General features: G+C 42.8%; 1 protein-coding gene across 3 annotated transcripts; it reads left to right on the top strand.

Moving 5' to 3' along the window:
• Nucleotides 1-473: 473 nt before the first annotated feature.
• SLC39A6 (solute carrier family 39 member 6) lies at nucleotides 474-26784 on the top strand. Of its 3 annotated transcripts, XM_084282031.1 has the most exons (11): nucleotides 474-613; nucleotides 1151-1898; nucleotides 3613-3793; nucleotides 4074-4243; nucleotides 5452-5664; nucleotides 6993-7062; nucleotides 8391-8768; nucleotides 19546-19626; nucleotides 21600-21790; nucleotides 22456-22656; nucleotides 26656-26784. In XM_084282031.1, the coding sequence occupies exons 2-10, from the start codon at nucleotides 1179-1181 to the stop codon at nucleotides 22606-22608; spliced, it is 2157 nt and encodes a 718-aa protein (XP_084138157.1). In that variant the 5' UTR covers nucleotides 474-613; nucleotides 1151-1178; the 3' UTR covers nucleotides 22609-22656; nucleotides 26656-26784. The 3 variants fall into 3 exon arrangements, with proteins under 3 accessions (XP_084138157.1, XP_084138156.1, XP_084138158.1); XM_084282030.1 differs by lacking the exon at nucleotides 26656-26784 and having other exon boundaries at nucleotides 22456-26599; XM_084282032.1 differs by lacking the exons at nucleotides 474-613; nucleotides 26656-26784 and having other exon boundaries at nucleotides 1557-1725; nucleotides 22456-26599.
• Nucleotides 26785-26820: the final 36 nt, after the last annotated feature.

Here is a 26820-nt window from a genome sequence, read left to right as displayed (position 1 = left end):
AGCAGGCAAAATGCTGGGAGCTGTGAAAGGAGGAATAGGGAATATATAATGGAGCCTGGGCTGGGGTCTGTGAAAGGATGAGAAACACCACGAAGTTAAAAAAAGATAGTATTTTTAAATAGTATATTTATTTAGTTTATAAATAATAGTTTATATTTATTTATAAATAGTATATTTATTTAGTTTTCAGCGACCTCTAAGCCATCTCGCCCCCCCCTGCTTACCCTCAGCCCACCCGCGCCCCAGGCCCCCCGCCCCGGCCGCGCCCTCGCAGCACCGCCCACAGCGCCGGGCCGCCGGCCTCCGCGCCAAATCCCGCCCCAGGGCCCCGCCGCGGAGGCGCCGCGACTTTTCTCGCGCGGCTCCTTCCGCCCCGCTGCGCGTCCCCATTGGCTGCCGCGCGCCGGAAGAGGAGGGGGGAAGGGGAGGGTGGGGAGGGCTTGGAGCGCGTGCGTGCGCGCGCTGAGGGGAGACGGGCGGCCGGGCTCGGCGGCGGCCCAACGGCCGTAACGGCTCCAACGGTCGGAGCGGCCCCAACGGTTTTAACGGCCCTCGCGGCGGCCGCAGCAGCCTGCTTCTCCTCAGCTTCCTCCGGTGGTGGCCGGGCTGCCGGGTAGGCGTGTGCTCGGCGTGCGGCGGGGGCGGCCGGGGCGCTATGGGGGGGGGCCGAGGCGTGGCGTGGCTGGGTCTGTGCTACCCCCTTTATTTGGGGCTTTGGGGGCTGAATTTATAACAGGTATTCCTTGGTAATACGTGCCCGAAGATTGAAATTAATTATAAGGCTTATTTCAAGCATGAGAAGAGGCTAACGTAGAGCTCAAGTGGCGCAGCTGCGAGGATGCTTATCAGCGTTATGTCGTGCGTTAGGAAACTGAGTCAGGCCAAGGGAAACAACGGTGAGGCCACGCCTGGGCGAGAGCTTCAGGCCGGTGACTGTGCTGTGGTATGCAGCTTCATCCTGCGTTGCCTGAGGCTGCACATCTGGGAAAAATGCTGTGTGCGTAAGAAATCTAATTGGCTTTTCTCATACTGTGTAGATAGCTTGAGCAGGGCATTTTCAGCTAACTGTGGGAATACATTGCAGAGGAAGATCACTGTTTGCACGGTATAAAAATAGTAAAACTTTTCTTTTTTCTTTCTTTTTTCCCAGAGTCTTTAACTCCTAATAGGAAATTGGAATGGAGATTACCGTATCGGTCACATTCCTTGTGTTGTTTTCCATACTATTGTGTGAAAGTTATCATCATGGAGTGGAGACGGGCACAGTTGTGCAGACATTGGAGAGAACTTTTCCGGAAAAGGCAGCCAGCGTTAACGTTGACTTGGCAGGACTAATACAGAAACTTCACCTTCAAGAACTTTTTCGTCGCTATGGGGAAAACAACTCTCTGACGATTGAAGGATTTAGAAAATTGCTCCAGAACATAGGCATAGATAAGATGAAAAGGGTTAAAGTAGACCATGATCACGACCACGATCATCATCTTCATCATAACCACGCTTCACCGAGTAAAAACTCGGAGAAGACTGTTTGTCCAAACCACGAATCTGATGCTGGCAAAGACTCCCGGAACAGTCACTCGAAAGAACCTCATAAAGCAGAGAACGCCGATCATCAGCAGAACTTGGTACGCAGCAAGAACGCTGTTAATGAAATAGTGGCGTCTATCAACACTACCCCCACAGATGGCAACCCTGAGCTGCAGAGTCTGGATCCTGGAGAAGGCAAGTCGGTTGCTCGGTTAGGTCTGACTAGCTCTAACGCCATTAACATCACAGATGGCAGCAATACCAGTTGGCTTGCTAACAGCAAAGCAAATGAATCTCTTGCTTCTCCGAAGGAATCAGAAAGAGGAAGTTACCTGTATTCTAAACTTAAAAACCAAAATACCCAAGAGGTGAGACTGACTCTTTTGTGTTCTGGGAATCCAGGTCCCCTGGCAGTATTGTTATGGCTTTATTTGCTGGTTGCTTTACGCTTAGCTTGGTCCAAGCTTTGTAGTTTAACAGCGTTCGTAGCAAAATGCATGCAAGCAGCTTTCCTTAAATCCTTAATTCCCTTTGCTTTGGAGGAATGTTATGGTCATACGCCCTGGAAAATATCTAGGTTATCTTGTTAATATTTTTTTTTTCTTTAAAGGCAATATATATTTATATTAACAATACACTTCTTTTTATATACTGACACGTTTTTAAATATATGCTAAAAATGAAGAACACAGAACTCATTCTTAGGTAAGTATGTAAAAAGTTACTGATGCTCCACAGTAAAACTCCACTTTCTTCATGTAAAAACAGCAAGGAAAGATCAGAAGTTCGAGATACTTTGAAAATGAATGGTACCTTTTCTTTTTTTTTCCCAAAATGAATTTCTTGCTTTGTAAGTGCAGCCAAACAGTCATGCAACTATATGGTGGTTGTTCAGCTTGTTTTTAGAGCTTGTCTTTTTCTACTTGTGGGCAGGAAATGAGTAATATACTCCCCCGAGTTAAAAATAAGTGAGGGCTGATGGAATTTTAGACTAACCATATTACCTATTTGCTTCTCTTTTTAGATACGTGTAAATCAACATTAAATTCTTAGTACAATGTAGTGAATGGAATGTTAAACTCTGTTAAATCTTACTGACTTCTTCTTGGTTCAGCTTGTTTTTTCTGCCATAAGGTCAGAATCTGTATTGTTTTCCAAGTAACGTGGTGAAAGATGGAAAAAAAATACAACTAAAATAGTGTTATTCTTATGAGAGCTGCCTCACAGGCATAAGATAATCCCATGGTAGGCAGGGTGGAATTGTAGGGAATTAACAGGTACACACATTCTCTTTTTTTCCACTTATCTTCACTTTTTTTTTTTTTTAAGATTGCGTCTAAGGACCAACTATAAAATCATAATAAGAAAAAATATTGCTGCAAAATAATATCTATTACTATAAGATAGTAAAAATGAGTGCTGATAAAGCCTATAATTTTGCTGTAGACAGTTCTGTTACACAATCGTATCTTTCTCCATGAAAGGTTTTTAAAACTAAGTGTCTCTCTGGAGTCTTAATGGATGCAGTCGTCCTAGATAATTCCGAGTGGGAATGTGCAGCGTGTGATTTGTGGGTGCTGGTTACAAGTTACTCTGCTTTCTGCACAACCAGCCCAGGAGTGCTGTGGGGGGAGTCAGGGAGGCTACTGAACCCCGTGTGACTGTAGGTCATGTAGTGGAGGATGTGTGGGGTAGAACATGTTCTGTCTGAGACTTCCCATAGTACAGACCCATACAACAAGGTCTTTAACCTTGTTGCTACTTTCTTGCATGGCCTCCATAACAGACTCAAAACTGTTAGGCTTTTTTCTAACCTCAAAACAAAGCATCTGGCACCCACCTTTGAGCTGAGACCGTGTACTGATTGTGCGTCATCTATCAGTGCTACCCAGCCAGCCTCTGGGCCCAAAGAGGGGATAAAGGTATGGTTCTTACAGAATTGGCTCGTTCCTGGTTTTTAATTACTGTTGTTACACCGGTTTTCATGCAGCATCAATGTATTAATTTCAATAAAAATGGAATGTGCCATCATTTCAAGTATTTTGGCTCTGCTTCACCTTTAACAAATGTGTCTTTCCACAGTGCTCCAGTGCATCCAAGCTGATGCAGTCCCACGGCATAGGCACTCAGGCTCTGTTGACTGCTACGGAATTTAGCTATCTTTGTCCAGCTCTTATTAATCAGATCGATGGCAAGTGCTGCATAGTCCATGCAAGTAGTGAAAAAACTGAAACTCCTCCGAAAGGTTACTCTTTGCAAATAGGTAGGTTCCCTTTTTTAATATGGAGTAAAAGCCTACTGGAAACTCATTTATGTTAGTTATACGTTTCAGAAACGTATTTTAGAGTTGAAAGAAGCCTGTGATTTTCTTCTGGCACTTCTCCTTACCATGTGTACACAGAAATGTTTGTGGCCTACCATTTGTTAGCATCTAATTAACCGGATGATCAGGAGTATTTGACAACAGGAATGTTAAGCAAACAAGATCTCACACAGCAGTTGTTTATTCTAATTGCTTTTTCTCTTTTTTTTTTGTTTACCAGCTTGGATTGGTGGCTTCATATCCATCTCTGTCATCAGTTTCCTTTCCTTATTGGGTGTTATATTGGTACCTCTGATGAATCGTGTGTTTTTCAAATTTCTTCTAAGTTTCCTTGTGGCATTGGCTGTGGGGACTTTAAGTGGAGATGCCTTCTTACATCTCCTTCCGCATGTAAGTATTAATTATCATTCTGTTAATTATCCCAAAACAGAAACACTGACAGCTGCCAGTACCTATTAGTGGTAGTTTTGAGATATATTAATACCTACATGGTGGATAATTTCTCAACCTTGTAGGGTAGATTATTTGATAGAAATAATTTTGCTTCTACTAATAAGCACCTACCTGGAGTTGTTTGTACTACTCCTCTCAGTCTCTGTGTAAGAACTTCACACCATGTTCCCTCAATCTATTTCCTGTTTTCAGTCGTGTGCTGCCAAATCACTCGGAGTTCCTTGCACCAGGAACTTCGGGTAAATATTTTTTTTAGTCTCTTACTGCAGTGCCACATCTCATCCTAAAGCTGAAAAACAGCACCATACCAGGAAGAAGATTAACTCTCCCAGCCAAAACCACAACAAATGTGGAATAGAAAATCTTCTATTTTCTATTACCAGTCACTTGTGTTGATTGTTTATCCATTGTAATGTTTTTGTCAGAATCAAGCATTTCTGAAGTCCTAGGAAAATATTACTTGATAGGCTTTGAAATGAACTACTGTTACATTATCTAGACAAAGAAATTGGAATATGATTGAAAAATTTCTGCATTTCTTGAAACTCTTAAAAATATTTATGGATCCAGCATTCAGGTAAGATGCACTAAACCACGGATACTATGCTGGTTTTTCCTTTTCCTTTCAGTTAGTCTTGAACTCGTCATGTGAGGTCATTGCAAATCTAAATGTGTGTGAATTTGTGTGTATCTGTGGATTATATCCAAAAGTTTTTTCAAGAATGCAAGTTTTTTTTTTGCTTGAAAGAGGAAAATTGCTGTTAAGTGCTTTGTAGAAAAAAGTGTTTGATGTCAGGTAGCTGTCTTAGGTGGGAAAGTAATTGTTGTTCTGGCTTTGATTACTACTTTAAAATGCAGTTTCCTTGCTAGCATCAAGGGTATTTGTAGGGGCAATCATGTGTCTTGTATTCAGCAGTACACAATTAACTTCAGCGAGGGAATGCATACCAGCCCTCAGTGTTTTTCTGTCAACAATTTGTCCTTGTAATTGTTTGAGTTTGTATCCAGAGCGTTTATGCTATTACAAGCGCTAAGTCTGGACTCTAGATTTTTTGAGGAAAAGAATGTGAAGAAAGCTTTGTATGTTTCTCTTGTTATCAATTCTTGTGAATATAACAACTTTGCCTGTTTGCTTCTCCCCTTAGTCTCATGGAAACCACCACCATCACCATGAAAAGCCTCCCCTTGAACAAAACAAAGATCCTCTGTTCAAACATCTTGTTTTCCAAAGTACAGAGGAGAGTGCTTACCTGGATTCTACGTGGAAGGGCCTTACAGCACTTGGCGGCTTGTATTTCATGTTTCTAGTGGAGCATTTGATCACTTTAATAAAGCAGTTCAAAGACAAGAAGAAAAAGGTATAACTACTGTTTTGAGGTTGTATTGTATTGCATGAGGATTTTTGAACACATTCCCATGAAAACATAAGTATCATGTATATTCTGTTGGTAGGATTTGCTAGCAATTGCTGACTTGGTTAGTGCTTTAATTTATATTAGCAACATGTACGCTTACAAACTAGGCGGTAACTCTTTTTTGTGGTCATCTTCAGGAAAACCTCAGAGCTGTTTCGTTAGCCAGACAGGTAGCGCAGGGTTAATGTGGTGATTTTTTTAATAGGCAAACACCTGATTACAGCCTTTGTTTTAAGATATTTAAGGTCATTGCTTATTAGTGACTTCTTTCTGACCTCTCCAGGAGATTATGCAACTGATTTTTTTTGTTGTTGTTTTAAATCTTGTACTGAGTGAAGTAAGATGACCTCTTGTAGCTATTGCAGTACTGCTGAGGGGGCACTTCCCCAAAACGGATGAGGATGGCAGTCACTCCTTAGACAAGTAAGCATCTGACTATGCTGCAGAAGGTGACCTCGTTAGATAGTATTCAGTTTGAAAATACCAGCTCCCAAGTTCCTCTTCTTTCCCTTCTGTCCCCACGAAGAGGAGAGCAATACAGCCTATGCGTTATGATGCTGTGTTTTCTGTGGAAGGTGTAAATAATTGATTTAGGTGAGTTGTAAACATTGGTTCAGCAGACTTGGTGCTGTGTGCTCTTTGAATTGGGTAACAGCAGGTTGTGTTGGTGTGGTTGATGCTGGAGGAAGCTAAATTCACTGAGTGACAGGATCACTTTCCCAATCTATTAAGTGTATTCATCAAGAGGTGACTTGAGTTCCAAGCAAAGCAAGTATTTTGTGTCCTTATCTCTTAGCCACTGAGAATGGATTTTCTGTTAGGCTAATTGTGCCTTTCCAGATACTGAGTCACTGATCATAAATTTTTGTGATGCTGGCACTAGCGAGGGATTATTTTATTTGACTTTCTTTCAATACATTAGGAAAAAGCATCACACTGACGTTACACTGGAAAAGAACTAGTGGAGTAGCTCTTGGTCAGCATTTGCTGCATTTTACTTACCAAATGACCCCCTCTTTGTAGTCCTTTCACAGAAGTACATGGTATTTATGCAAGTTCATTTCCCCCCCCCTCTTTTGGAGCCTGAGGAACTTCTGTCTCTTTATTGTACTTAGGGGTTTCTAATGTTCCTCTTCTGCATTCTTCATATGGCTTCCATGTTGTCCTCTTTCTGTGCAGGCTGCATAAATGTTGTGAATATTATGTTGCTCATGTATATCCTGAAAAATAAGTAAAATATTCATAACTACAGTATTTTCTTTTGGAATAAGAAAAAAAATGAAGATGATGGAGAAAGTAAGAAGTTTTCAGCGAATGAAGAAAAGTTAGATACAGATGATCGTAAGTCTCAGTAATATTATTGAACAGTTGTTGTTGTGCAAAAGCACAGCAGCACAGTTAAACAAAAATACAACCAACTGATTGATGGCAGCTTATAGGTTTGATTCTTACTGTAGGTTGGATCACTGCCTACTTAAATTCTCTTTGAAACAAACCTGAATGTGCGCTGATCTGTAGAGTAGTAGCTTCGTTTACTACTTCCCTTTAAAAAGGATTGATTGGAAGTGGTGGATTCAGTTTAGAAATAAATGTGTTAATTCTGGATTGACCAGTAGAAGTAATTTTGAGAAGCTCTTCTGGCTATGCCTTTTGCATATGTAGCCATACCTAATGGCTTCTGTGCTTTTTGTATCTTCTTGCATCTGTTAGATGCCATTTACATAAACCTAAATAATAGACCATGTGTATCTTAAATCCAGACTTGAGTGTTTATTTATTTTTAAGGTCGATAATCTAAAATCCAAAGTGTAGAAGCATTTGGACTGCAAATACTCAGGTGTCCTCAGTACTGTGTTGTGAGCAAAGTCACACCTAACTAGATACTTGTTAGCTCTTGTAGCTAAGAGAGGCTTCCAGTTTTTTCAGAAAATAGTTGTCAGCCATGCAGGGAAAAAAAAACGCATTTGTTCATTTAACAGAAGGGAAAGAACTTAAGAAGTTTGGAGTTTGTCACTTAAAATCACTAACGTTATTGTGCTCTTAATGTTTTTGTGAGGGCACTTCAGTCTGATTATTTTTGAGTATATTTTTCAGGTGTTCAAGTTTAAGAACTTGTGTATAATAAATTACTTCCAAATGAAACACAGGAAGTTTGCCAAAATTATCTGTAATGTAGTCCTGCTCTTTTGCATTCCTACTCTGTAGCCCTAAGATGAATAAATGGCATGTGCATGTCAGGCTTTTCCCTTCAGAAGCAGCTGAACTAAGAGCCTTTGTGCTGTGAAATTGAGATGCAGAGCCTTATGCTCTTGTACTTACATTGTAGTGAGTTTTAGATGAAAAGCTTTCTTTTTTTTTTTTTTTGATTCTTTTTTCTTTTAAGAAAGCATTTGTGGCCATATTGTATGGGGCTGCTTTAGTGTTAGGGGACAAAATAAAATGTTTTTATTGTTTTGGAATAACAGGAATTTTCCCAGAAATATGATTGAAGAAAAATAGCTTGTGGAGGCATTTGGTCCAAGGAGCTGGGTTATCAACCTCAACTTTCAGACTCGCTAGTTGTTTCTTTAGTTTCTTTACTGTATTGTTTATTCAGCTTATTTGTTGTATCTTTGCTTCCTGAGTGACTCTAAAAATATATAATATTATACTCTGGGTTTTTGTAACAGGGTCTGAGGGCTATCTAGGGACAGACTCACAAGATCCATCGCCCTTCATTTCTCAGCAGCCAGCCGTGCAAGAAGAAGAAGAAGTCATGATAGCTCACTCTCATCAAGAGGAGGTTGACAATGAATATGTGTCCAGGGGCTGTAGAAACAAATGTCATTCTCACTTACACGATACTCTGGGACAGACGGATCATCTCAGCCACCACCACCACGATTACCACCACATCCTGCATCATCATCATCACCAGAACCATCATCCCCACAGTCACAGCCAGCGCTACTCGCGGGAGGAGCTGAAGGATGCTGGAATAGCAACTCTGGCCTGGATGGTGATCATGGGAGACGGACTGCACAACTTCAGTGACGGCCTAGCAATTGGTAAGTATTGGTGTGAATACTGCAGCTTTGTCATGTGTGATTATAGCAAGGTTTTGCTGTCGTTTATCTTTTTGTTAGGAATATAACCAATTAGTTGTTCAAAAACCCACACTGCTAAACTTCTATCTTACAGCGTCTCTAAATGAATGATAAGGTCTCCAGTTTAACAACCTGCAGGCAGTGACGAGTAGAGCAGAATTTTTGTGCTCACAGATGCATTTCTTTAGGAAATCTGTAAATTTTGCTCTAATTCCTACTTCTAGGATAAAAGTAGGACAAAAAGGAACAGATTGAAGGTTTGTGTTTTGGACTTTAGGATTTGATGTCAGAGCTGGGGGTCACCTTTCTAGAAGGACAGCTAGATGGTGAAAGTAAGTTGTAAAATGAAGTTAAATCAGTGATCCTTAATTTTTCTGCTAGTCTTTCATGATCTTGACTTCAGTAATTAAGACTAATCTCTGGTTTTATCGCTATTGGCTTCATTTCCAGCTTGTATAGCATACTGGGGGCAGTTCAGTGGTAACAGTTGTCGTGGTTTAACCCGGCTGGCAGCTAAACACCACGCAGCCGTTCGCTCACCCTCCCCCCTCCCTCTCTGGGACGGGGGAGAGAAATGGAAAGTGAAGCCCGTGAGTTGAGATAAAGACAGTTTAATAAGACAGGAAAATAATAATAACAAAATAATAATAACAATAATAAAAATAATGTTACAATTATGATAATAGGAAAGTAATAATAATATGTACAAACAAGTGATGCACAATGCAATTGCTCACCACCCGCTGACCGATGCCCAGCCTAACCGAGCAGTCCGGCCCCCTCCCCCCGGCTAGCCACCCCTATATATTGTTTAGCATGACGTCAGATGGTATGGAATACCCCTTTGGCTAGTTTGGGTCACCTGTCCTGGGTCTGTCCCCTCCCAGCTCTTACTGCACCCCCAGCCTGCCTGTTGGCAGGACAGAGCAAAAGTCTGAGGTGTCCTTGGCTTGGTATAAGCACTGCTCTGCAACAATTAAAACATCGGGGTGTTATCAGCACTCTTCTCATCCTAAGCCAAAACACAGCATTCCACCAGCTACTAGGAAGAAAATTAATTCTGTTCTAACTGAAACCAGGACATCTATCCACCCCTTATTCCGTACCATTTATGTCATGCTCAGGTTACACTCTTTTCCATACATTCTAATTAGTCACCTATAGTAGTCATGGTAGTGGTAACATACAGTATTATATAGCAGTTAACATGGTACAATTCAGTTCATGGGCTATTCTCACCCAGTATTAAATCTCCTTGAGGTACACACCGGACCTCTCCGTTCTTTTGCATCACCCACCAAGTGTATCCAGGTCCCTGAGCGAAAACAATTCCACGAATGGGTTTGCCTTTTCCTGAGGCAGGAGTAGCCCAGACTGTTTTACCCAGCATATTTTTTACATGCACTACAGGAACTTTATCCCCATCTACAGTACGTAACAGGTTTGATTGGGCAGGTCCAGCTCGGTTGGCAGATCCCCTAGTATTGACTAACCAGGTGGCCTTTGCCAAATGCGTATCCCAGTTTTTGAATGTCCCAGCGCCCATTGCTTTCAATGTAGTCTTTAACAGTCCGTTGTATCGTTCAACTTTCCCAGAGGCTGGTGCATGATAGGGGATGTGATACACCCACTCAATACCATGTTCTTTGGCCCAAGTGTCTATAAGGTTGTTTCGGAAATGAGTTCCATTGTCTGACTCTATTCTTTCTGGGGTACCATGTCGCCATAGGACTTGCTTTTCAAGGCCCAGGATGGTGTTCCGGGCGGTAGCATGAGGCACAGGATATGTTTCCAGCCATCCGGTGGTTGCTTCCACCATTGTAAGTACGTGGCGCTTGCCATTGCGAGTTTGAGGGAGTGTGATGTAATCAATCTGCCAGGCCTCTCCATATTTATATTTCAGCCATCGTCCTCCATACCAAAGAGGCTTTGACCGTTTGGCTTGCTTGATTGCAGCACATGTTTCACAGTCATGAATAACCTGTGCTATAGCGTCCATGGTCAGGTCCACCCCTCGATCACGAGCCCATCTGTATGTTGCATCTCTACCTTGATGGCCTGAGGTGTCATGGGCCCATCGGGCTATAAATAATTCACCTTTATGCTGCCAATCCAGATCCACCTGAGCTACTTCAATCTTAGCAGCCTGATCCACCTGCTGGTTGTTCTGATGTTCTTCAGTAGCCCGATTCTTGGGCACATGAGCATCTACGTGACGTACTTTCACAGCCAGGTTCTCTACCCGAGCAGCAATATCTTGCCACAATGCAGCAGCCCAGATGGGTTTGCCCCTACGCTGCCAGTTGTTTTGCTTCCATTGCTGTAACCATCCCCACAGGGCATTTGCTACCATCCATGAATCGGTGTAGAGATAGAGAACTGGCCATTTTTCTCGTTCAGCAATGTCTAAAGCCAGCTGAATGGCCTTCACTTCTGCAAACTGACTCGATTCACCTTCTCCCTCAGCAGCTTCTGCAACTCGTCGTGTAGGACTCCATACAGCAGCCTTCCATCTTCGATGCTTCCCCACAATACGACAGGACCCATCAGTGAACAGGGCATATTTCTTTTCATTTTCTGGTAACTGGTTGTACAGTGGGGCTTCTTCAGCACGACCCACCTCCTCCTCTGATGATATCCCAAAGTATTTGCCTTCTGGCCAGTCCATAATCACTTCCAATATTCCTGGGCGACTGGGGTTTCCTATTCGAGCCCGCTGAGTAATTAGTGCAATCCACTTGCTCCATGTAGCATCAGTTGCATGATGCGTAGAAGAGACCCTTCCCTTGAACATCCAGCCTAGTACCGGCAATCGGGGTGCTAGGAGGAGCTGCGCTTCAGTACCGACCACCTCTGAAGCAGATCGAACTCCTTCATATGCTGCCAATATCTCCTTTTCAGTTGGAGTATAGCGGGCCTCAGACCCTCTGTATCCCCGGCTCCAAAACCCCAGGGGCCGACCTCGAGTTTCCCCAGGTTCTTTCTGCCAGAGGCTCCAGGTGGGGCCGTTCTCCCCGGCTGCAGTGTAGAGCACATTCTTTATATCTGGTCCTGTTCGAACTGGCCCAAGGGCTACTGCATGGACTATTTCCTGCTTAATTTGTTCAAAGGCTTGTCGTTGTTCAGGGCCCCATTCAAACTCATTCTTCTTACGGGTTACTTGGTAGAGCGGGTTTACAATCAGACTGTAATTTGGGATGTGCATTCTCCAAAACCCCACAACACCTAGGAAAGTCTGTGTTTCTTTTTTGTTAGTTGGTGGAGACATAGCTGTTATTTTGTTGATCACATCCATTGGGATTTGACGACGTCCATCTTGCCATTTTATTCCTAAAAACTGGATCTCTCGTGCAGGTCCTTTGACTTTATTTTGTTTTATGGCAAAACCGGCTTTCAGAAGGATTTGGACTATTTTCTTCCCTTTCTCGAAAACTTCCTCTGCTGTGTCACCCCACACAATAATGTCATCGATGTACTGCAGGTGTTCAGGAGCTTCCCCCTGCTCTAGCGCAGACTGGATCAGCCCATGGCAAATGGTAGGGCTGTGTTTCCACCCCTGGGGCAGTCGATTCCAAGTATATTGGACTCCCCTCCAAGTGAAAGCAAACTGTGGCCTGCACTCTGCTGCTAGAGGGATGGAGAAAAATGCATTAGCGATATCAATTGTGGCGTACCACTTGGCTGCCTTCGATTCAAGTTCGTACTGAAGTTCCAGCATGTCCGGCACTGCAGCACTCAGTGGTGGCGTCACTTCGTTCAGGCCACGATAGTCCACTGTTAGTCTCCACTCGCCATTAGACTTTCGCACTGGCCATATGGGACTATTGAAAGGTGAATGAGTCTTGCTGATCACTCCTTGGCTCTCCAATTGACGAATTAGCTTATGGATGGGAATCAGGGAGTCCCGGTTAGTGCGATATTGCCGCCGGTGCACAGTTGTGGTAGCGATTGGCACTTGCTGTTCTTCGACCCTCAGCAACCCCACAACAGAGGGGTCCTCTGAGAGACCAGGCAAGGTAGATAATTGTTTAATGCCCTCTGTCTCTAAGGCAGCTATACCAAAAGCCCACCGGAACCCTTTTGGGTCCTTGCAATATCCTCTTCTGAGATAGTCTATGCCAAGGATACATGGAGCATCTGGGCCAGTCACAATACGGTGCTTTTCCCACTCATTCCCAGTCAGACTCACTTCAGCCTCCAATGCAGTCAACTGCTGAGATCCCCCTGTCACTCCACAAATATAGATGGGCTCTGGTCCTTTATAGCTCGATGGCATTATAGTGCATTGTGCACCGGTGTCTACTAAAGCCTTATACTTCTGTGCGTCTGATGTGCCAGGCCATCGAATCCACACAGTCCAATAAACTCGATTATCCCTTTCCTCCCCCTGGCTGGAGGCAGGGCCTCCCTAATCCTGGTCGGAATCTTCTTCGTTTCTGTGTTTGAAGGACTGTCTGCTGGAAGTTGGAGCAGCAAACTTTTCGGAGAATCCCTTTTTCCTGATTGTTTTCTTTTGCAACTCACGTACCCGTGCCTCTAGGGTCGCGGTAGATTTTCCATCCCATTTTCTCATGTCCTCTCCATGGTCTCGTAAGTAAAACCACAGGGTAGCACGGGGTGAGTACCCACCATATCGTCTTCCTTGTGTGGATGAACGACTACCCCTGATAGCTGAGACACTGCTCTGTACAGGTATGGAGGAGAATAATCTCTCTTCAAGTTGGTGAACCTTTTCAGAAAGTTTCTCCACAGTGTTCTCTTTTGGTCGGTGGACACTGGTTGGTTCAGGTGGGGAGGATGATAGATTCTCTTCAAGTTGGTGAACCTTTTCAGAAAGTTTCTCCACAGCTGAGACACAGGCCTGTAAGGAAGAGGAGAGACTTTCTTCGTACTGCCGGAGTTGTTTAGCCACTTCATCCACTGTGGGTTCCTCATCCTCTTTCCAGGCCATTATTGCCAATGAGCTGGCATATGATGATGGTGCACTCCGTACAAACTTCCGCCACATGGGTCGTGTACACCTGACTTCATCTGGATCTTTGGATGTTTGTCTGAGGTCTGGATCCTCATAAATCACTTCCCGTACGGCTAATTCCCTCAGGTACTGGATTCCCTTCTCCATAGTGGTCCACTTGCCTGGTAGACATAAAAGTTCTTCCTTGAAGGGATACCTTTCCCTCACAGCTGAGAGGAGACGCCTCCAGAGGCTGTGAGATTGTGCTCCATCTGCAATTGCTTTGTCAATGCCTGCGTCTCTAGCAAGGGATCCCAGTCGCTTGGCTTCCCTGCCGTCTAATTCCACACAATTGGCTCCAGAGTCCCAGCATCGGAGCAGCCAGGTGACAAGCTGCTCACCTATACAGCGACCAAAATCTTTTCGCACATCTCGTAACTCACGCTCGTTTAGGCTTCGGGTAGTTACTGTTGATTTTTCGGCATCCTCATCTTCCTCCTCCTGAACCCTTGATGGCCCAGCGTCGTCGTCGTCTCCGTCGTCTCTATACCTAGATTCGGCAGAAGACTCTCTGCGTTCTAAACGACCTGAATCTCTATACCATTTTTTCACCTTCTCTACAGGGGCAGCTTGCACTGCTACTGCTCGTTTCTCTGACCTTGTTACAGGGTCTGCCACAGAGGTTGGAATACCCTCTGCAGGGTCGACTTGCACTGCTACAGCTCGTTTCTCTGACCTTGTTACAGGGTCTGCCACAGGGGTTGGAATACCCTCTGCAGGGTCAACTTGCACTGCTACAGCTCGTTTCTCTGACCCAGCCACAGGAGCTGGAGCGGCTGCGGGAGCTGGAGCAGCTGCAGGAACCGGAGCTGGAGCAGCTGCAGGAACCGGAGCTGGAGCGGCTGCAGGAGCTGGAGTTGGAGCGGCTGCAGGAGCTGGGGCTGGAGCGGCTGCAGGAGCTGGGGCTGGAGCGGCTGCAGGAGCTGGGGCTGGAGCGGCTGCAGGAGCTGGGGCTGGAGCGGCTGCAGGAGCTGGGGCTGGAGCGGCTGCAGGAGCTGGGGCTGGAGCGGCTGCAGGAGCTGGGGCTGGAGCGGCTGCAGGAGCTGGGGCTGGAGCGGCTGCAGGAGCTGGGGCTGGAGCGGCTGCAGAGTCCACCGTAGGGGTCACAGTGGCCGTTGGATCTGTCACAGGGCTTGGAGTGGCCGCAGGGTCTGTCACTAAGTTGATAGCAGTATCAATGGCAGCTCGATAGGCATGAGCCAGGCCCCAGCATGTTACAATGATTTGTGTTACTTTGGAACTGCCAGAATCATGACACCTTTTTCTCAAGCATTCTGCCAGTTTTTGAGGATTTTGCAGTTGTTCAGGGGTGAATTTCCAACACACTGGGGGTGCCAACTGCTCTAGATGCCTGCCCATATCCTCCCATACTCCCTGCCACCCACAACTATACTGCCTCCGGGCAGATCTCCGGATGAGCTTCCTAAGTAGTTGTTTAACTTTAAGCAGAACCTGAAGTGCATTCAGGAGGCAGAACAACAAGACTATGCTGGTCTGAGTATCCCAAGGATATTCAATATCTTGGAGAGCTATTGTAGCAAGCTCGGAGGGTAAGAGGGTGGTGAAGGAGGAAGGCATAGTGATCCAGGAGGATACAGGGGTGGTGAAGGAGAAAGGGAGAGTAATCAAGTAAGAAAAAATATCTTCCCCTTTCCCCTCCACAGATTGACTCCCTAATGGAAAAAAACAATAGGTATAATTGCTAATAGTTTCCAAAATACAGTTTCCAAAATACAGAGTCGACGATGTTACTGAGTACAAATACCAAGTTAGAGTCATGACCAGATATCTCATCGTCTCATAAGCCATTGCTACAACACTCAGTACCATAATGATCTGAAACCAGGGCCCGGAGAGGATAAACAACATGACAGAGAGCAAATACGGAAAATAATGTACTATAATACTCAATTTGGAAAACAGGCGCAGCAGAGTTGAGATTAAAGCAATCAGCATTATGACAAGTGACTATTAAGCAGGTCTAATACACCAATTTTAGTTTAACACACTGTGGTCAGATCTGCCGTTATCTCAACCTTTCGAGCCCCACGTTGGGCGCCAAAAAGACTGTCGTGGTTTAACCCGGCTGGCAGCTAAACACCACGCAGCCGTTCGCTCACCCTCCCCCCTCCCTCTCTGGGACGGGGGAGAGAAATGGAAAGTGAAGCCCGTGAGTTGAGATAAAGACAGTTTAATAAAACAGGAAAATAATAATAACAAAATAATAATAACAATAATAAAAATAATGTTACAATTATGATAATAGGAAAGTAATAATAATATGTACAAACAAGTGATGCACAATGCAATTGCTCACCACCCGCTGACCGATGCCCAGCCTAACCGAGCAGTCCGGCCCCCTCCCCCCGGCTAGCCACCCCTATATATTGTTTAGCATGACGTCAGATGGTATGGAATACCCCTTTGGCTAGTTTGGGTCACCTGTCTTGGGTCTGTCCCCTCCCAGCTCTTACTGCACCCCCAGCCTGCCTGTTGGCAGGACAGAGCAAGAAGCTGAGATGTCCTTGGCTTGGTATAAGCATTGCTCTGCAACAATTAAAACATCGGGGTGTTATCAGCACTCTTCTCATCCTAAGCCAAAACACAGCATTCCACCAGCTACTAGGAAGAAAATTAATTCTGTTCTAACTAAAACCAGGACAACAGTCTGTAAATTTTCTTGTACAAACAAGTTCATTCTTGTTTGCGGAGGAAGCTCTATAGTAACTATTTTCTCACAGCAGTCTTTGCAGTTGTTCAGGTTCAGTCAATTCAAAGAATAATGTGAAAAGAGACCTTCTGATTTAATCTCTTTTTTATGAAAATAGAAGCGTGGAATGTAAATTTCCTAGCAGATCTGTACTGAAAATGTGGTAGAAGGAAGATTTGCATACAAATTACATGCAGAATCAATTATCTGTTAGCATTAGGGAGATTTGGGAAGGAGCTGTGATTTGATAGTTATGAAAGGAAAAATATGAGAGGTTAATAAAAGCTTATTGAGCAAGTGAGAGTAATAGCTTTTAGAAGTCCTGCTGTGTGGCTTGTTCAGACTAATGGAAACGTGGCTTTCCGTCAGTTCTAGGTATGCTTGAAAATGTTATGGAAAACACTGGTGCTGTGGAAATGCCAATACCACTTGTATTATATTTATACATATTTTAAATGAAGGCGTGAATGTTTCTGTGAAGATAGGGGTAGCCAGAATAACCCTTCACTTCAGTTTGTCTATTTCTTGAGATTGCTATTGATAACCTCCATCAGATAAACTCCCTCAAAGCTGTTGTGGTAAGTATGTAGGAATTAGATTTAAATGCTTATATTTCTATTACAGAGTGCAATGGTTGCATCTGACTAACCTGGATAAAAAGATCTGTGATCTGAACTTCCTGTAGCTTCAACTAAATAACTAAAATGCAGTAAACTGTTTCCATACTAATCTTATCTATATCTTTTATTTCTTGGGGGGGGGAGAAGTGATGTCTTAAGCATATTTTAGAATATCATAGCACTATCAAATCAACTTGAGAGAGCATGCTGTAAATTGTGTATGTTAACGTTGTCTTCAGTTTGAGTATTAACATTTTAAGAGCTATTTTGAGCAGTCAAAAATAAAAACAGACATTCCTGTTCATATTTAAGGTCCTGCTTTAGTGAATCTGGACAGTATTCAGCCATATCAGCTGCCTAGGAACTCTGTGACACTGTCAGATTTTGTTTGGCTTGCCTTCATGGTCCCAAAATCAGACTTACTTTCTGTGATTTAGCTGGATTCTTGTGTTTTCCCTTTTATTCTAATAAGCTCTAAGACTGAAAAAACATTGTATAAAGGCAACAATTTAGAAGAACTGGTAGATTATTGAGGATGCGGGCATGGGAGAAGGTAATTACCTTCTGCATTCCTTTCCTTATCTAGTCTCTTCAGGAACTGAAGCCCAATTTAATGCTGTTGAGTCCTCCTGTCTTAGGAGATAACTGCAGCTGTTTTCTCTCAGAAATCTGACTCAAAAACTCTAAAGCAATGTTTGGAAGAAAACAGACTGCCTAGGAAAGATTGATAGCAAGAGCAGTTATTAGTGAATGCTAGTCAAGTAGCATTAACTCGTCGCTTACATATTAATTGCTGTGTGGACTGCTATGACAAAGTGTTCTGGAGTGCAGTGTGAAATACTCCTGTTGAGGTCTTAAATTAAAATACCTTTAGTCTTGCACGCTGTACCTCCCTGAATTGCACGTGGTAACTAGAACCGTAAAAATGGATGTTTCCTAGAGGTCATCTGCTCAAACCTTCTGCACCACAAAGTGGGTTCTCTTATCCTGGGAACAGCCTCCCCAGTGTGAGGAGTGCCATGTGAGTCTTTTCCAGGCCCTGGGGACTTTGATAGCTGTGACTTTGTCAGCACCTTTGGGTGTATCTCATCCCATGCATTTGAGTACTTCTGTTTTTTCTAAATAATCTCTACATTGTTGCTGCTTTGCCTTGGGCTGTTCCTTTCTTTCTGGAATGGTGCTGGTACCTGCTGGCAAATAGTCCTAATTTTACTGCTTCCCTTCCCAGCTTTCTTCTCTATCCTCAGCTCAGTTACCACGTGCTCACTGGAGTGCAAACTGACCATTTTGTTCTATTTTCCATCAAGTCCTCATGTTCTTGGTGTTACTCTGATCTTGATCAAGGCACTGTCAATAGGCACAAAGAATTGCATTCATACTCAGTTTTGTACTGGAGCTCTGTACAGCCAAGAAAACGCTTTCATGTAAACCCTTTCAGGCAAAAAACTAAAAGAAGAGGGATAGTGATTGCATTCTGTCCTCAGGCAGTCTGTACTTGTTTGTGGCGGGGCAGATGTGCTTCGGTGGTGTCTCCACACCATCACTGAGGTGCAGTGGACTTCCCTGTGCAATAGCTCTCATCAGCAGGCCTGCCTCTGTCATCTGCCTTGCATGTGAGGGAGTTGCCTAACACTAAAATTCATTTTCTTTATGATGATGGCCCTAATCATCATATGAAGTGGTGGGTGAATATTCTGGGCTGGGCAGAACTCACTTCTCTAACTGCTGCCAAGATCACAACCATGTTCTTCAGATCAGCTGCTGCACATGGAGGTGGGAGAGTTCCTCCTGTTGCAAGGCTGCTTTCAAATTTTACTTACCTGGGAGTTCACGTTGGCTTCCTGGTCCTGTGCTCCTTTGGTCCTACCTTCCTCTTCACCCTGAGGAGGCTTGGGCTCTTGCCTCTGTAGAATCTCTATTGAAGACCTTCTCCATCTCCTCCTCATTAAACCAGGTCCAGAGATGCCTGCACATGGGTGCATGGCCTCATGTGTCATTGAACTTGCCTCTTTTTTCGTGCCTGACTTGGAAAAGCAGTTGAGATGAAATCTTCCCTTCGTACCTTTTGAAAACCAGTGTCCTTTCTAATAGTATCTGTGTACGTTGCTTTTTTTCTGTGAGTTGTGTTGTTGAACAGTATTGGGCTTAGTTCAGAAATTGGATGGTGAAACTTGGTTTGCTGTAGAGGATTAGAGGATTTTTATCTTGCTTTGGATTGACATGCCTGAATCTTAAACAAAAACTGTTCAGTGACACTTTAAATGCCTGAGGAAGCATAACAAAATTTGAGTGAGATTAATCATATGTCCTGATCTAATACGAGCATATGCACCAATGCTTCAGCTCTTGATGACTGAATGTGAAGTAATGCCTTTCCTTTTTTCCTTTTCATAGGAGCAGCCTTTACTGAAGGGTTATCAAGTGGTTTAAGCACTTCTGTGGCTGTATTTTGCCACGAATTACCTCATGAACTAGGTAAGACCCAAATAATTTGCTATGCTGCAGCTACCTAGGTACTTATAAGTGCACTCTGGAGAATTAAAGGTTATTTTATTATGTAGCACAGTAAAATCTCTTAATTAGAAAGCTGCAGCCATATCAGACTGTCTATTCAATAATACCCTTCACATATTTAAAAGAACATTTTGTTTATGAACCAATTTTCCTTTTAAAACCCCAAACACCTCTGCTACTAATTTTAAAACTCATCTTTTGCAGTTATTTGTGACTTGTTCCGTGTGGTTCATCTCCAGTTCTTATTCTTCGTAACCTAGATTCAGGAGAAAGCGTGTCAGAATTTGTTTAGTCACATCTCTGCCTAATTTTCTTGTGTTTGTGCTGTTGAAATGAAGGTCACAATTAGTCAGACTCCTTTGTGCATAGCATGTGCTACTTTTCCTGTTAAGTCTCACAAAGAATTGCAGAAGCTCTAAATTAAGCTTGGCACTATTTAGAAATCTTTCCTGGAAATACTTTCTCTTTGAAGCTCGAGTGATTTAAATTCATAATGGTAATTTTTTAAAGGAATGCATGTGTTGTAAGTTCAGTATCATGCCCTTTTGCAGTGAAGCTCCTGAGAACAGGACTTGGCTGTTTGGTTGAACTCAGAATGATTTTCTTTCCAGTTGTTGAAGCGTTTTGAGCATGTAACTGCTATGTCTTTCTCGCAGCCGTGGTCACATCTGGTATACAGGATGAGGAAGACAGTTTGCTTACACTTTTTTAGGGTTTAATCTGCTTGAAAGTGCACTGTTCAATTTCATTTAACAGAGCTTGTAAAGCAGTGTGTGTATATATGAAAGCATTTATTAAACAATTAGATGTACTTGGCTGTCTGTACAATCATGTTGTACAGAAATAAATTACTTTCTCTAGAGAATGTACCTGGTTTTACAACACGAGGGGAATTGAGCCTTGTTCATCTCAATATAAATTCTGTGGAAGTCGTGGAACTTGTATTAACTACATGTACTAAATGTCATTAGTACAAGTAGACAAGATAAATTCATGTTACGAGTCCGACACTTTGGATTCAAGTGTCCTGTTTACCTTCAAGCGAGAAAAATCTGAAGTTTAAATCATGCTTTTTTTTTTTTTTTTTACCAATACAGAAAACTTGATGCAAATATTTTCTTTAACAGAGAACATGAAATGGCATAGGAACACTAAGACAAAATGGTCTAAAGTTAACTAGGGAAGAAATTGGATTGTTCTGTTGTTAGTGCTAAGCAACACTGATAAGATTATACCAGTTCATCTTAATTGTATCCTCTTGTGGGATAAGCTGTTGTAACAAATTTCTCAACTCGACTTTGAAGACTGCTTTTATTTAAACTGGAGAGAAGTTATGTTTTCCTGTAGGAATCAATTTTATTTCCAAATAATAAGCTTCTACTACCTTACTCTTTGTTTAAATACATTATACTGATCTTAAAACAGATTTCTACTCTGAATAATGGAAAAAAAAATTGGTAGTCTACTATTCTTTCAAATAAAATTAAGACATTATGATTGCTTATAGAAATTAATGGTGACCTTCTAAATTTAAGCAAGCTAGACTTAAAGTACAAAGAAAAGTTACAGGTTAATAAATGAATTCATCTTGGTACCATTGTTCTATGCAGTTAGGCAGGAATACTTGGTTAGAAACTGACTTGGAGTGTTCATACATGTCAAGGACTACAATGTGTTGGTTTAAATGTGAGCTACACTGGAAGCTGCTTTGTCCAAAAATCAGGAAACTTTAAGACTGTCAACTTACCACAGCAGTGTTGTTCATGTATGCTTTTTAATTTTTTGTCCCACCGTTTTCTAATTTTGTGAAGAAAACCATAAGGCAGATAACAGCGTAAAAATTGCCTAGTAATCTTTAAGAAAGAACAGAGATCGTGAATACTGCAGGAGTTACCTGAGGGTGTAAACACCTGCTTTGTTTCTCCCTGCTGTAGGAGATTTTGCCGTGCTTCTGAAGGCTGGTATGACTGTCAAGCAAGCCGTGCTTTACAACGCACTGTCAGCAATGTTGGCCTATCTTGGAATGGCAACCGGGATCCTTATCGGTCATTACGCCGACAACGTTTCCATGTGGATATTTGCACTTACTGCTGGCTTGTTCATGTACGTGGCTCTTGTGGATATGGTAAGTGGCTATGTTTTACGCAACGTAGTTCAAAAATTAATGCCAATTGCATTTTGATCATAAATTCTTCCACCTTTTCTCCCTTGATATGTTTTGGTACCCAAAAGCATGGAGGAGTGTTCAGTTAAATGTCCAGGTGCAAGATTACTTTTAGGTTACTGTTGGTGCAGAGATTGTTTCAGCCTTGGTTTTTAAATCAGATGCTTAACAGCAGAAGTAGAATAAAACACTTGCTCTGGCAGTGGCTACTGTGGCAACTTGCAGTTTTAGGGGCTCTCTGCACCACCAAATGTGCTTCAGTTTTTGCAGCAAATCGTTAGTGCTTCTTGTGGTGAAGCCCGAATTGTGTTAAAATCCACACTGTACCTCAGAGATATGACAAAGTACTTAGTGGGTGTTTGTGGAAGTTTAACCATCGTCTTATAATGAAATTCTTGGTGTGGCTTGATTAGATCAATTGGTAAATAAGCCAGCCATTTACTCAGAGTATAATTAAGACATCAGCATAATTATCATGCAAACAGTAATTATACCATTACAGACTCTGTCTCTAGCTTATGTGAAAGTAGCCTGATAATGTTATTCACCTTGAGTGACACCTAACTCAAGGAGTAGTGTGAATGCAGTGTACTTTGAAGGTGTTTAACCCTTTCTTGTTTGTTTAGGTGCCCGAAATGCTTCACAACGATGCTAGTGACCATGGATGTAGCCGCTGGGGATACTTCCTCTTACAGAACGCTGGGATTCTGCTGGGTTTTGGGATCATGTTGCTTATCTCTGTGTTTGAGCATAAAATTGTATTCAGCATAAACCTGTAACCTTTTACTGCTGGGAACAGAGCTTGGCGTTACGTTGAAAAACAACAGGTAGCTGTTTTTCTATTCCGTAACGGAGGGGTACGCATGATAGAAGCTAGGTATTTTTATTGGTGTACGTATGGCGTCACTTTTCCACCCCCATGCAAACCTTTTTCCCTCCTGTAGAAATGCAACTGGTTTTCACTCCGAATTTAGTTCTGCATACGGTACTATGGGGAGGCATACTTAAGAAGTCATCGTGGAAGTGCCAAATCTATGAACGCATTATCACCTGTGGTGGTGGTAGGGATCTAGTCTTTTTTTTTTTTTTTTGAGTTTATTTACTGTAAGTAATTATGTGTAACGTTGGTGTTTTTTTTTTACTTTGGTATTTTTTACCACATTTATTTCTTTGTACTAATAAAACAAATGTCAGTGGTTCGTATTTTAGCACAATCAAAACCTGTGAGTAGAAAGCACCACGAGCAGTGTAATACAAAGGCTGGCAGTGGGCAGCGCGTGCTTATATTGGTAGAAACTAGTCTCTTCTGCGTCCACCTGGTTTACACAGTGTGGCAGATGAGCCCACTCCATCCTTTTCGCAATGGTTCTGCTTTTGGATTCTGTGTTTCCTATTGCAGCTGCTTTCTACTCCAAGCAATTTTGTGAGAAATCCTGTTGCAGTTGTTTGCAACAAGTATGTTTTACCTGCTTCATCCCTTCTGATGTGTGTTACTCTTCCCTGATTACTCAAATCAGGAAGAACAGTACAGCTATTATGTCGTAAAAGCATAGCTGTGTCTATAATACACTTGAATTCCATTAAAAAGACTTAAAGCAGTGCTTTATCACATTTACGCTGCCTGGAGCGGCGAAGTTGTATTACAGTGTTTGATATCAAGGGGAGTAACGTTACAGGCTGGGACAAACAGCCATTTATTATGACAGCTTTCCTAAGTCTTGATTTATTTTGGGAAATGAGCTAGTCAGCTTTCCCACTCAGCTCTCGTTCTCTATGATAACTCACAATAAACCTGTGCTTGCTCAACAGTTACATTCTTTGCAATAACTACATTTGAAAGATCTAAAAAGCAAAAATTCTTTGATAGCATGTGTAGGGAAACAGCATATTAAGAATAGTAACCAGTGTAGATAATAACTATGTAGTTTGAGCTTACTGTCCTATGGTCTTAATATTTTAACTGCCCTGAAAGTAAGCAGGAAGGAAAGATGAAAAAGACAACTGTCCCAAAAAAGAACGAGACACACCCAACAACCACAGTCCTGCATCTGTGGGAAATGAGAACATTAAATTGTCGTATGTCTCAACTTTTATGTAAGAATAAGAAGAACATTAGAACTTGACTGCTCCTTCAAATCATCATCTGAATAGAAATCTTGAACAAAGAGGAACCTATTTGATCATACAGTGTCTGACAAGTCCAAACAGCCCAGCATATGTTGGCCTGTCATAGAGTAGCATTGGCTTTCATTTTATCACATCAGAAGTAGATGTTTGGGAGGAGTTGAAAGATTTTTGTTTTAACTAGTTGAGAAACGGGGCCCGCAGGAGTTTCTGCAGGCAGTAGACTATTAGCTTTTCTTCCTTCTTAAGTCTTTACTCTGGTTAACAAGACAAATTCATTTAAACTTCTTTCCACAGTGATGAAATACTGTTTTATCAGTGTTCTCTGAGCAAGCTGAAATAATCAGCATAAATCTGTTAAGGTTTTAATGCCAGTGTCAGAGCTCATATTAAGAATTTACATAAGAATAGATTTTTTTCTGAGTTCTCTCTGGTGAATTGTTACCAATTCTTCTTAATATAGAATAAGCAGTGTCTTGAACTTCATTTCTGTGCTTTCTTTAAAGGTCAAATTATATCAATCTCTCCACAATAGTAGAAAATTATGGAAGGGAAAAAAAAATAGTGTGCTCCAGTAAAACATCTATGGCATCTAAACTGTGAGCAAGAAAAAAGGAGCAAATGAAGCTCAATTCAGTCCTGCAAGAGATTATGTCTTAAGGCTGGGAGATGTCTGCTGGCAGCTCCCTTGGAGTGGAGTAGAAGCCAGCAGAGCTCCTTGTCGTTCTTTAGGCTGCCTGACCTCAGCCTCAAAGGAAACTCACCCCTTGCATCCTCCTGTATGCAGGATTTGGCTAATGCATTTGAGACAGGGTTTGTCTTGTTTCCTTTTGAGTCAGCAGGTAGAGAAAGGCAGCCTTTCTTCAGCTTTTTCTCAAGCTGAGGCATCTTGAGGGGAGTGCTCAGGTGTGGTGGCGGTCTTACCAATTCCCCCAAGTCTTCATGTGTATGAACCTGTTTTTTTTGTGTGTGTGTTTTGTTTTTTTAGTTTGGTCAGCAGTTGTTTGGAGAGCATAGACTTGTCTTTTAGAGCTCTCCATTGCATCTCTGACAAGAATGCTAACAAAATACAGGTACATTCTTTCCTTTCATCAAGTGCTCTGCATTTTGTTTTTCTTTTCCGCTGTTTTCTATTCTACGCTGTTGTGTTCTGGTTAGGCCTCTGTACTTTCCTCAGAAGCACACCTCTAAAGAAACAGCAGAAGCAGTCTGCCAGAAGGAATGCTGCAGCTTGTGGTGCAGAGGAATCATGCCATAGTACAATAACCATCTGCTATGTCTTTATAGCATCTCCTTGGTCTGCTGCTCTGTGCTATCTCTGTCTTTTATAGCAGTCCTATTCCAGTGTTTCTAGGATTGAATTAGGAGTAACAATCTAAATTCTAGGCTTTGTTGTAGCTGAACCCTAAAGGCCAGCTGCTGATCTTCTTTCCTTCACTACCACTAGTGCATCAATGCCATCAGCTCTGGCTTATGAAGAGCTGCTCAGTTTCTGGCATGTGCATATTGCTGCTTTCTTCTTCAGAAAAACAAATGTATGAGTCTAAAACAACACTCCTATGCACCTCCTCATGCCTAAACTGAAGCTTTTCATACCTTGACTAGTGTTTGCTCCTCTAGTGCCCTTCTGTCTACAGTCCCAGTCGTGGGACAGAGGTCTCAGAGCATGGAAGCTTTTTCTCCTCTGGAAGTCTTTCTGGTCTTTATTGCAGCTGGACGTGTCCCATTTGGAGCTGCTTCCCGGGAGTTCTTGTCTGGCTTCCAATGTAATAAATAAACATTAAAATACCTGCATATCAAATATGCTGCTGATGTAGCAACATGAAAGGTAAACTCCCCCGTGGACCGCGGGGGAAGAAGAGCCAGGTAAGCTGGCCATGGGCATTTTGGACTGGATCACTGCTCCGGTACTTTTGTCTTTGGTGTGATGTTGAGCAAACCAAGGGCTGAAACAGGTTTGTGCCAGCGAGATAATAAAAAGTGGCTTAGATTTCTGTCATCAGCCTCTAGTGGAAGCAGACCTTCTACTTCTTAACTGTACTGGCACTGAAATTTCTCACTGTTTGGCAAATGAATGGGGCTGAGCCTCTAAGAGCATTTTGTTGTTACACATGTATGTTTCTGCAACACCTGATCAATGGTAGCACCTTTCTGTCTGTCCCCTTGTGTGCTGCCCATGGTACGGACCTTAATTTTGTGTGCAGCCAGAGCGTCTGTGCTAGGCTGGTGTATACAGAATCAGCAAATAAGGATGGATTCAGAGTGATTTTCTTTGTAATGTATTTATTCTTCTCATGTTTGTGGCCTGGGTTTGTATATAAAAGCTGTCACGTGAAGTTGCTATGTGCAGGGAGAGTTAAAATCAGCCCGTGGCAATGCTTGTCCAGTGCAAGGCTGGGGGGCTCAGAGCCATGTTGCAGGTCTTGCAGGGACACAAGGACTGGATTTATTTAAAATAAATTCAAGGCTAAAATGTGGGAGTGGCTCTCCTGCTGCCTGAAGGTAGGGTCATGTGTAGTTAAAACTCCTGTGAAAAGCTGGCTCGCTCTGCTCGCCACAGGGGGGCGGCTGAAAAGCTGTTTCCATGAAGTGTATTTTTACTTAAAGTACGGTTTTAGTGCATATGATGGTCATTACACTCTATTGTATCGCTGTGTGCTAAAAAAAAGAATAAACCACTGAACGAAGTGCTGTTTTCTCAGTTTTTTCACAGAGAACGGCGTGGGTTGGAAGGGACCTTCAAGATCGCCTAGTTCCACCCCCCTGCCGTGGGGCAGGGACACCTCCCACTAGATCAGGCTGCCCAAAGCCCCATCCCGCCTGGCCTTCAGCACCTCCAGGGCTGGGGCTCCCCCAGCCGCTCCGTG

The sequence above is a fragment of the Netta rufina genome, assembly GCF_964035555.1.
Source record: "Netta rufina genome assembly, chromosome: 2".
Classification (NCBI taxonomy): Eukaryota; Metazoa; Chordata; class Aves; order Anseriformes; family Anatidae; genus Netta; species Netta rufina.
The sequence above is the reverse complement of the archived record's forward strand: the minus strand, read 5'-3'. Positions and strand labels throughout refer to the sequence as shown.